The sequence below is a fragment of the Marmota flaviventris genome, chromosome 5, assembly GCF_047511675.1.
Source record: "Marmota flaviventris isolate mMarFla1 chromosome 5, mMarFla1.hap1, whole genome shotgun sequence".
In the NCBI taxonomy this organism is placed as follows: Eukaryota; Metazoa; Chordata; class Mammalia; order Rodentia; family Sciuridae; genus Marmota; species Marmota flaviventris.
The window spans coordinates 2,944,117-2,956,265 of NC_092502.1; the positions used below are offsets into that span (position 1 = coordinate 2,944,117).

The window sequence follows — 12,149 nt, forward strand, 5'->3', positions numbered from 1 at the left end:
GTGGTATTGTTACTCTCATTCCATGTGTGTTCTCTGCTGTTCTCAGTGTCAGCTCCAAGGTGAGAGAAGACACTGTACCCTATTCACTATGAACACTTTATAGCAAAGCCTCACACTAGTCAACTCTGGAAAAACAAAAACTTTCTGATAGTGTTCTCCACAGTTCTTCTAATCCAGAGGTGAACTTCTCCTAATGTTCCAAAACGAGTTGAAAAATAAGTCATTAGATATAATAAAATTGTTATAACATGATACAAAAGCTAAAAGGGGGAAGAGAAAAAATTGGGAAAAAAGAAAGAAAAGAATACAGAAAAAAATTCATGATAAGGTAGAAAGAAGAAAAGGATGGAGTGGGCATTTGAAGCTATAGCAGGTGACGTAAGAAGGTTAGAAGGGATAAGAGGAGCAAGTACAAACCTGAGCTAAGAAACAAAAAAGAATGATTCCAATTAATAGTTCAAAAAATTAAAATACAATCAAGTCAAATACTAGGGTCACAATTATCAAATCAAACTGAAGAGTGATATTTACAAGATCAAAGTTGACATTAGAGCTATTAATAGTAAACCTTGCCAGGGTGAAGAAAATTCTCATTGAGTGTTTATGGAGAGCAGTGACTTGGACCATGGCCATTACTGCCTCAGAGCTATGGCTGCACTTTGCCCTGGGAACATTCTGTGCAAAGATGCAGGACAAGACTGCCCAGGAGCTATGGTAATGCCCTGCCTGAGGAAATTCTGTGCAAAAGCACAGAACTATATCAGTCTTGACCTTGAGCTCAGACACCAGCTGTCAGGGATAGAGAATTCTGAGCATAACAAGACAACCACAATGTCTTGCATACACTGTGACCTTCAAGCCTGCCTGCTTTGCAAAAACCCTGGACAATGGGCTTCCTGGGTGCAGCAGGATAATAACAGGATGTTCCTAGCACTGCAACTGTAGGATAGCTGAGAGAGAGAGAGAGAGAGAGAGAGAGAGAGAGAGAGAGAGAGAAAGAGAGAGAGAGAGAGAGAGAGAGGGAGAGGGAGAGGGAGAGAGAGTGTCTCTGATTATGAGACTCTCTATAATAAACGTGTGTGCTAGCTCTGGGTCACTGCTCCTCAACCATAGGACATCAGAGGTCAGTGTCCCATCTGACCCCCGTTTTCTCTCTTTAAACATTTATGTATCTTTCTAATCTCCCATTGCCATTCACTGGTTTGTAGGGTTTGGCAGGTTGTGGCATGTCTTGGTTTGGATTTCATCGGGATTTGGGACCTTTAGAAGATATCTGTCACTCTTTAGCTCTGCTGACCCCCAGAGTTGCTGGGGCACAGGAGCCACTATCCTGATTACCTTGGACTTCCCAGCAGCTGGGTTTGCTTTGTCATCCCAGGGCCTGAAGCTTGGAGGGTGTGGTGCTGTTGCAGGAGCTCAGGATGCAGGGCTCTGGCTGTCACTCTGACTGCCACAGGTCACTGCACACCTGCTCCCCCTACAGGGTCCTCTTCAACTGACATAGAGCATGGTGGCTGTCTGCAAGCAAGGACCTGTGGTTGTGGGTTCTCCAGAAGCATCCTCCTTAACCAACAGAACCCCAGGATTGCCCCTGCTTCTGGATAAAGAAACCCAGCCACATCAATTGGACTGTAGCTCCCACTGCCCAAGGTTATGAACCAGGGTCCTGCTCCCCTGCACTGACTGGGACAGAGACCACATCCTGCCTGTGTCCAGATGCCCATGGGCTGCTGCCAGTGGTCACAGGTGCCATCCATCTCTGCTGCCTGAGACGGAGACAGCTGTCCCACCTTTGTCCAAGTCCCCTCTGGGTTGTGACAGTGATGCAGGTGACATTTCTCTCCTCACTCAGGACAGAGGCTGTCTTCCTGATGGATCTGAGCTCCTTGCCTACTGCTGTGAATGTGAATCCCTGTGTCTGAGCTCCTCTCTGCCCTGGTTGTGCGCTGCGGGTTAGACCAGCACTTTCTGCGTGGGGCTGTTCCTGCCCACTCCCCTTGTCCACATGGGGGTGCAGTGACTTTGGGCCATAGCGACCCTCTACAAGTTTGTCATAGTTGGATCAGTGAGCTACAGGGGCTATTTGACAGCTGCTCTCCCAAAGTGGGAGGCGCAGTTGACTTAAGTTCTCCTCAGGCAGCAGGCCAGATGCGGGATCCAGGGGATGGCTGCCTGTGGGGCTGGGCTGTCTGTCCATGATTGGGTGGAACTGCTTGATCTCTTTCTGTGCCTCCTGCTCCTCCCACACTTACCTTGGCCTGCCTTCTCCAGCTGCGGTGGGGAGGGAGTGACGGGCTTCTCCCCTCTCCTGGTCCAGGTTTGGGGCTGGGGAACTCCGTCCTCATTTTCTGTTCCAGGATCCCAACTTCAAGCCCTACCCCACCCCAGGCCTCAGAATGTCTACTACTGGGCCTTGGGCCTTTGCTCTGTCACCCACCTTCCTGGCCAGCTGTTCCTCACTACCCCTGGGGAGGGTTGGGGGTCACCACTGTACCTTCTTCCCAGACTGTCCTTTACTTTGAGAATCTGAACACACTGTGTTGACAGGTACTGTTTGGATTAAGTAAGCTTGCTGGTCCTTCCCCTTCCTGTACCCTGTGGCACCTGAGGAAAGGGAGGTCAGTGGAACATCATAATCCTGAGCTGACCTCTCAGTTCCCCTAGCCAAGCCAAGGGACCACAGAGAGCACCCAGGTGGGGAGGTCACCTTGGGATCGATGGGGTCTTGAAGGGTCCTGGCTTTCCGGCTTGCACATTGGGGACAGGGACAGCTAACATGATATGCACAGGGTAGATCTGAGCAGGTATGCCAGTGGGATGCCGGTCACACAAGGACACAGAGGACACAGCACACCAAGCAATCTGGTGCTGCTGATGTCCCTGCTCCCACAACCCAGCTTACAAAGCCCTCTCCCAGTGATGACTGGAGCTGAGCTGAGAGCACTGTGGAAAGGACATGCTCATCTGACCTGCCACCACCAGACAGCCACTAGGGAGAGGGCAATGCCTGGTGACCTGTCACCTTCAGACAGATTGCCACCAGAGAGGGGGTGCTGCCTGGAGAAGCACACTGAGGGCTTGTCACCTCCAGACACTCTGTCACCAGGGAGGGGGCGCTGCCTGATAAAGCACTGAGGAGTGGAGGTGCCATTGCTCAGCCTGTTGCCAACAGCTCTTCTCAATGAAGCCTGGGCCCCCAACTTACTCTGGGTCATTTCCTTGGTCTCCTGGCAACCGATCCCTCTGTCACAGCACAGCTGGACTGTGGACACAATACCTGATGTTCACATCTACTTCCAGGTGCAGTTTTCTGTTCTCATTGAGTGGACAATGTGCTCTATCACTCCCCAGCTCCCCTGAAGTCATCAGCCCTTGGGCTGGCACATTTCACACTGTGTGAGCCCTGGGTATCATCTTTATTCCTCCTTACTCATGCTTACCTCTCCTCTTCTCACTCCTGCTTAACTCCATCTCCTTACGCATGCTTACCTCTCCCCTCCATATGCCTTCTTACCTTTCCACTCCTCACTCCTGCTTACCTCCCCTCTCCATACTCCTGCTCCCCTCTTCTCTCCTTACTCCTGTTTACCTCCTCTCTCCTTACTCCTGCTTCCCTCTTCTCTACTTATTCCTGCTTACCTCTCCTCTCCTTACTCCTGCTTACCTCTCCACTCCTTACTCCTGCTTACCTCTCCTCTCCTTACTCCTGCTTACCTCTCCTCTCCTTACTCCTGCTTACCTCTCCTCTCCTTACTCCTGCTTACCTTCCTCTCCTTACTCCTGCTTACCTCCAGTCTGCTTACTTCTGCTTACCTCTCCTCTCCTTACTCCTGCTCATTGGGCTGTTTCCCTGCCCTTTCAGACCATGGAGCTGCTCATTGAGGGACTTTTTTTGTCTCCGCCCACGCGACCCAGCCAATCGGCCTCAAGAGCAGGAGGAGTGGGGGTGCTGAGAGGCTTGTGGGAAGCCAGTGGTGGCAGTTGGGTTCTGAGGGAATTCCTGAAGAGCTCATGGGGTGTGGCATGTGTTCTAAAAATAAAGTCCATTTCTGCTTGATAAGTGGCTCCTGAATTGTGCCCAGCCAGACTGCGGCATTTGGTGGCCCATACAGGGAACAAACCCGGGACCTTGGCGTTATCAGCACCAAGCTCTACCTTTTGAGCTGATTGTTTGGGTACTAAAAATGTAAAAGTTTGATCAGGTGTAACCATTATTTGACCCATCAGTGAAAATATTTGGAGCATTCATGATAGGTGTTTTTCTTGTCATTTTTGGAAAAATTACAGGATGCAATGACCATAAAGACAATAAAGGATTAGATGATAAGTGGTTATCAAATGAAACATTAGATTTGCACATGATTATTGCCCAAGTATTTAACTCATTAGCTAACTCATCAATTTGATCCATATGAGCATCACTGCAGAGGAGCCAATCAGCTGGCAGCTGGAAGTTTGCTGGGGCCCCTTCGGCTGTGGCTCTCAACATCTCCTCCTCTCTGTTTAAACAACAAGCATGTGGCTTAGGGACCGTGCCTGCCTTAGGTTGTCCAATACTACATATGGTCCTTACCCATCATTGGATGAGCTGACCTTAAGGCGTCGGCCTCCTGTCTTAGGTTGGTACCATTGCAATTGGATCTTACCTGTCATTGACTACCGGTCCAGTATACAGCCACACCTGTGGATAGGTCTTTGTACCAGCGGGGGGGGTGAGGTTCTTTGCCTCACCTCTGTTGGCCCTCAAATTTTAGCTGAATGACCATCACAAGCAGAAGGGAGGAGGATACACCAAGCCAATTGACTTGGAAAAATTGTACCACTGAAGACACCATCAGCAAAAATATCCCAACACTACCACAAGTCTCTGCACCAACAGATAGTTCACAATGCATACAAGTGATTTCACAATGCATACAAGTGATACATAGTCCAGGCAAGTTCTGCAAGCAGTTCAGTGATAGCTATTGCAGAAGTTTTAGATTGGTTTTATCTTTGTAATTATGTAACATTCCAGAAGGCACTAAAAGAAAACAATTTTCTGAACAATTTACATTATCTTGAACAGAATTATTACATATAATGAAAAGGAAAGGTGAAAGTAAACAAATAGATCTGTTAACCTCCTTTTTTATTCACATATTAAAACAATCCTCAACAGCTGTTTACCCAATTTAAATTAAACCATTTAAATCATGTGAATAAAAAAAAATTTGGATCCATTTTTTCATGAGCGCTCATCATATATGATATATGGACATACGTACATACAAACATACAACACAAAACACAAGTGCGCACACATAATATAATACATACAACACATAACATAATAGTAAAGGCCTTTGATTGCTGCTCCCCCACCAGCACCCCTCAAGGGACACACTCCTCCTCTTCCTCTTCCTCTTCCTGCTGTGGCTCACTGCTTCCCGGGTGGCCCGTGCCTTGAAGATGGAGACAAGTGTCCTCTGAAGTCAAGGGCTGCAGAGTCCCCAGGGACATCTGAGTTTTTCACTTCACAGTCTTCTTTGAAGGAATTTGATGTGTCTTCAGAATGGCCCAGAAGAGTCCTTCATGTTCTTCTTGCAAATGGTCAGGCCTGTTCCCTGAGTATGTTTGCTACCTCTTACCAGCAATTGTGGGAGAAGGTGGCATACACCAACCCGTTTCTAACCCCTGAACCGCAAGGGCCCAACCATCACTCCCAATCACTCTCAGTCCTAAGACCTAAGAACCAGACATTGCCAGCAAAATACCAGGAAAGCCATCTTAGTATCCCCAAAGTCCTGGGCTAAACTTGAGCACCAAGCCTCAGCCAGTTTCCTCTGGGACATCAGAATACTGAATATCACCAGGGACCATGGCATCTCTGACCTTGCCACTCAGACAGCATCTCCACAGCCCCCGCTGCAGCGGGAGAAAACATGAGAGCTGATTTTAATCTCTGCATGACGACAAGCTCTCTTGGAGGACTGAAGAGATCTCGACGGATGCAGAGTGGGCCAGAGGTGACAGCGCCATCCGGGCAGGAGAGAGAGCAGTGTTTGCAAGAGGCACCTCTGTGAGGGGAGTCCTTCTGAAGCTAGGAAAGATCAAGTTAGGCACACCGAGGGCCTGAATGTCGAGGCTGAAACATGGAGAAGTGCTTCTGCATTGGAGGACGGAGAGGGAAGAACGTGGTAGCAGACCTAGGGCAGGACTGCGACTTCACAAAATCATGGTGTCCAAACATCCCCTGCAGAATTGTCTAGTATGCAATCAGAGGGGAAAACTGAGCTTGGAAGTCAAAGGCAGCTTGAAAAGAAAATCGGTCCAGACAACGTTTCTACAAAGAGGTTTACCAACTCATGAGCCAAACATGGGAAGGGAAATATTGCCCCCACTCAGGTTTGTGGAAGGTTCCCAAAGAACAACTCTGAATTCATTACATTACTAATGGCAGAAAGGACTGTGTTCTTGTTTCTCGTGGCTCAGACGTAAGAGCAAGATGGTTCTTACCATTCTTACTCTTACCTACCGGCTCCATATTGTGGCATCAGAAACTTTGTAAGTTAGATGCGCCCTGAAAAAGAAGTTTATTTTTCTCCAACAATAAGTCTTGTGTATGTCTACTTTCACTTCTAGTTTACTTTGAAGAGTTTGCACCTGAGCACTCATGACTATTCAATCAACACAGACTGGTGGGTGGGAAATTGGATGTCATTTCATGATCCATTTGAGAATAGTATTTTCTCCCTTAAAAATTGAATAAACTGCATTGAAGGGCAAAAAAAAAAAATAGTAAAGGCCTTATAACTTTTTACAGGTGAAATCTCCATTGCAATGTTTAAAAACTCTATAGTCAAAAAATAGAACTGATCAGCAAAACATTAACCTAGGTCTGTATGAGCTCAAAAAACAAAATAGAACTTCATGATGTGGGAAATGGCAGTAATAAAATAGATATTGAAAAAGACATCCTGGTTCTGTCGCAGATGTAAGGATAGCCAAACTGGAGTTCTGGATATCAGCTGTTATGGATTTGAGCCAAATCATCTTCTTTTTGGTCTGTAGAAATCGCTTTAGTTAATCTCTCTGGAATCCAAATCGGCTGCTGTTCTTCCTGTGGAAACACACAAACAGACCCCCGACTCCAGACAATTCCTGGGTCAGGACCTTTCCATTGTCCTGTTAGAATATCCTTCCAAAGTACCTTGGGCTTATGTACATTTTTTTGGACACATATGCCTTTCTGCAGCACTAAGCCCTGATGAATCCAAATTTAAAAAGTTTAGAGTAAAAAGGGTTATTTTAAGTTTATCTTTGGGGAATATATACCCCTTCCCAATTCCCTCTTTTTGCTTTAATAAGTACATTTTAATAGTTTGATGAGCTCTTTCAACTATGCCTTGTCCCTGTGGATTGTATGGGATTTCTGTTATATGAGTAATGCCAAATAATGAGCAAAATTGTTTAAAAGAGGTAGAAGAATAACCAGGGGCATTATCTGTTTTTAACTGTTTTGGAACGCCCACAGTGGCAAAATTTTGTAAGCAATGAGCTATAATATCTTTAGTTTTTTCTCCGGCATGAAGGGAGCCCATCAAAAATCCAGAAGAAGTATCAACTGTAACATGCAAATATTTTAATTTTCCAAATTTTGGCAAGTGTGTGATGTCCATCTGCCAAATATGGTTAGGTATCAGTCCTCTAGGATTGACTCCAAGATTAACTTGTGGTAAAATGTCACACAATTTTGACATTGTTTTATTATGTGTCTAGCTTGTTCCTTAGTTATTTTAAAACGCTTTTGTAAAGTATTAGCATTGACATGGAACTTTTTATGAAAATTTGTAGCTTCTTCTAGTGTAGAGAAAATATGTATGTCATGTGTAATTTTATCTGCTAAATCATTGCCCAAACTAAGGGCTCCAGGCAGTCCTGTATGTGCCCTGATATGTCCTATAAAGAATGGATCTTGAACAGATGTCTGAAATTTTTTTATATTGTCTTGGAGTTGGCTATGTTTCCTCAAAAAAGCCAGTTTGAATTCTTGCTCTGGGACATCCACACCCATCTCCAGCTGATGAGGAGCAGCCACTAGGTCTTTAGCCAGATTCTGGTGCCCTATTTGCTCTCCCCCTCCTGTTTTTTCCCGTAGAGGAGATTGAACCCTGTTGTGGTTTACCACTGAGCCACATCCCCCATCCTTGTTATTGTTCTTGTTTTATTTTTTGAGACAGTGACTCGGCTGGCTTTGAACCTGCACCTTCCTGCCTCAGCCTCCCGGGTCACTGTGATCACCAGCCTACCTCACTGCACCTGGCTGCTCTCATCTTTAAGGGTGTGTGTCTGGGTCTTCACTGCGGAACTTGGCATTAATACTCGTCTCCGCCGCCTCTTTCTACTTGTGTCTTCGAGGGGGTCTGTCATGGCCTTGTGCAGACTGTGGGCTTCTCAACTTGGGGGTGTTGCTCTTCTTGGCACTATTGGTGTGCTTAGCCCAGGTCTGCTGCTGATGCAGGGATCTTGAACCCTGCAGAACTTTCTCTTGGGCAGGAGGTAGAAATCGCTGGGCCCCAGGAATCCAGGGTAGCTCTTCCCTAGTGGGATCACCTAGGATGCTCCCTGAGACTAGCGCTTTCCCGCGTTTCCCTCCAGTCTGGACCCTGCAGATCCCGCAGACCCAGCCTTCCTGGAAGGGCCCTTGTAGGTCAGCAGGCTTCTTGCCATCAGCTTCGAGTTCTAAAACTATTGCTGTAATTTAGTGCATCACCTCCAGTACAATGTAAATTTCCTGGCTCTGGTGGTTATTTTATGGTTGTGTAAAATGTCAATATTAACAGAAATTGGAAACCTACTGTTCAAATCCTACCACTTTTCTGCATATCTGAGAGTGGTTCAAAATAAAAGTTAATAAAGTTTAGAGTTGTGTTTCTCTGCCATGAAGAGTGTGTGGTGATTGAAGACCGGCGGGCTCCAGAGGGCTGGTCGTGTATTATTTCTTGACCTGGGTCATTTCATGAATGTGGTGCTCACTGAGCAGTAGGTTTGTTTTGGCATGTCTGCGTGCTGTGTCCCACCACACAAGAACAAGTCAACACAACTCATCACATGCCCAGTTGGCTCATAAGGCCTGCTGGCACGTCTGCCACTGTGTGGAGTCACTTACCTCCGAAGAATGCAAAATGCATGTTCCCAGGCAAATAGCTCCCTTTGTTGTAGCACCTGGGGTAACTTTTTTTTCTTTAAACTTTTTTTCTTTACAAGATTAGATGAAGCAGTTTGATTAAGAAAAAATATTTATATCTGTACATTTCTCTCGTATTAATTTTAGGAATATATCTGATAAAAATAAGAAAGAAAATACTTATGCAAATTTCTATTTGGCAGTAAATAATACAGAGTTCTCATGTGACTCGTTTTCTTTTATTGATGTTTCTGGAGCAATTGCAGAATGGAAACTTGTGCCTGTCACTCAGGGCGGGCATCACGAGGGACCAACTGCACTTGAGTGACCTGCCCACATCCCCCAGGACTCACTCATCCAGACCAAGCACTGTGGCGGCATCCAGGATGGGAGAGTTGAGGCTTCTGGCCCTGATGCAGTCAGCAGTTATGACCCTTCCCAGGATGCGGCGTGTGTGTGCTGTGACGTCAGATGTGGCCTCTGCTGCCTCTGAGCACCTGCTAGTACTCACAGGCTCTCCCATTCCCCATCAGTGCCGCTCACCCATGGATTGGAGCTGCATATTTTGGTGGTGGCTGCACCCAGCACTCCAAGGTGATCCCAGGGCTCCCACCAGGGAAAGCACGGTTAAACTGTGAGGCGACTTCTCTTCCATGTCATTTGTGGATTGGTAGGCTTCCCTTGCTACCACAAACATAGTCACAGAAAAGCAGCAGACATGTGGCGACTGTTTAGGAATTTTCATTTTGTCCATCTCCAGTAGCTAGGAGGCCCTGTGCCCGGTGGGAGGTTGCTGTGAACTCCACTGTGGGTGTTTTTCCCCAGAGACAAGAACAGATGACTTCTTTACATTCCTACAGTACGAGGAATCAGTTATTTTTGATATTTTGCCAAAAGGACCCAATGAGTGAAACATCCTGGTGCCAGAGTACCGGGCCAGAGGCCTGACCCTGGAGGTCCAAAAATCAGTTACCCAATCACCCAAAAATCCAAACGGGAATGGCCATGGTGACAAGCATGAAAGGGACTTTGATTAGTGCAGACACATGGGGAGGACGAGGGGACACAGGACCTCAGCTCTGTCCTCCAGGCTGACTGTGACTTTGAGATCTGATAGAAAGGGGAAGGAGGGCAAGATCAGGGTTTGCACAGCTGGAGGTTTCGGTGCAGGGACTGAACCCAGGGGTGCCACACCACTGAGCCACACACCCCAGTCCTCTTCTTATTTCATTTTGAGTCAGAGTCTTGCTAAGTTGCTCAGTCTGGACTTGAGCTTGAGACCGTCCGGCCTCTCCTCCTGAGTCACGGGGGTTACAGGTGTGGCCATCCTACCCTGCAGCTGGAGGCTTTTCACAGCTGCCAAAGCAGGTGGTCTTAGTCAGGTGTGGTCTGTCCATGGTTACCTCAGCCCTGGCCAGGAGGGCCCTGCCCCAGATGAGGAAGCTGCTGTTGCCCAAGGGTGGCCTCCACTGTTCACTGACCTGTGGCTCCTGGACTCTAAGGAGACACAGAGCAAAGATGCAAAACAGGCAGAAGTGCTGAGCTTTGCCTCCTCCACTGACCCCCGCCAGGCCTGTGCAGGCAAAAGAGAAGGGTGTGAGCCCTCCCCACAGCCGAAATCCAGACCAGGTGAGTGCTCTTTTTTTTATGAATTTTTTAATTTGTTTTAATTAGTAGATAGTAGAATGCATTTATGCACTTTGATATATTAATTGTAAGTAGACTTTGATGGCTGACAAAGCAGTCTAGGGAGCCAGGCACATGGAGAGTGACCTCTGGAGAACCTGTCCTTGTGTTACTGAGTCTCTACGCCTTATCTGCAGCTACTTTCTGAGCAGGGGAGCAGTGGGCAAACACCCTCTCCAATGCCCCCAGGACATCCCTGTTTCTGAGACTGTAGATGAGAGGGTTAAGCATGGGTGTGACAATGGTATAGAAGGCGGACACTGCCTTGTCCTGTTCGGGTGTGTGGAATGATGGGGGCAGCACATACGTGTAGAAGGTAGCCCCGTAGAAAATGCTGACCACAGTCAGGTGGGATGAACACGTGGTGAAGGCCTTTTTGCGGCCCTCAGCAGAGCGCATGCGGTGGACAGTGAGCAAGATGAGTGCATAGGAAGTGGAGATGATAGAGATGGGGATGAGCAGCATGAGGACGCAGCAGAGGTACATCAGGGTCTCATACAAGGACGTGTCAGCACAGGCCAGTTTGAGAACTGCAGGGATCTCACAGAAAAAATGGTTGATCTGGTGGGAGCCACAGTAAGGGACATTCATGGTGATGGGCGTGAGCAGAAAGCCATCAAGTGAGCCCCCAAACCAGGCACCAGCAGCCAGCAGAAGACACATCTTGCGGTTCATGAGAACTGGGTACCTAAGAGGGTTGCAGATAGCCACATAACGGTCATAGGCCATGAGGCCCAGCAGGAAGAACTCTGAACCAGCCGTGGTCGAGTACAGGAAGATCTGGATGCCACAGGCCACAAAGGAAATGGTCCTCTCTGTAGAAACCATGTCCACCAGGAGCTTTGGGACAGTGGTACAGATGAAAAGGGTGTCCATGATGGACAGCTGGCTGAGCAGGAAGTACATGGGGGTGTGGAGGCGGGAGTCCACCTGAATCAAGACTGTCATGACCACATTTGCTGTGACAGCCACCACGAAAATGGCAAAGATGACCGTGAAAACAATCCCCGTGGCCTCCGCGCTCACCAGAAGCCCCAAGAGAACAAAGTCGGAGGTAGACGTTCTGTTTCCTGTTGACATTGCCAGTGGCAGCTCCAGGGGATCAGGGACAGCTCAGGACCAGGAGGAAGGGTGGGAAGAGCCAGGTCAGGATGGGGACACCACTCTGCACAGGGGCTGGCGTGGAGGGATTTTCCAGGGCAGGGGCTAGAGAAAAACAAACCAGCAAACTCATCCCAGAGCAGCTGCAGAGGTGACCCTGTTTCTTGTTGGCAAGTGGCCCTCCTGGCGCTGC

At 47.7% G+C, this 12,149-nt stretch overlaps 1 protein-coding gene across 1 annotated transcript; it reads right to left on the reverse strand.

The window, feature by feature from the left end:
• Positions 1 to 10,975: 10,975 nt before the first annotated feature.
• Positions 10,976 to 11,935, reverse strand: LOC114080291 (olfactory receptor 2T11). The gene has a single exon (XM_027921844.2). The coding sequence runs from the start codon at positions 11,933 to 11,935 to the stop codon at positions 10,976 to 10,978; it is 960 nt and encodes a 319-aa protein (XP_027777645.2).
• Between the last annotated feature and the right edge of the window lie 214 nt (positions 11,936 to 12,149).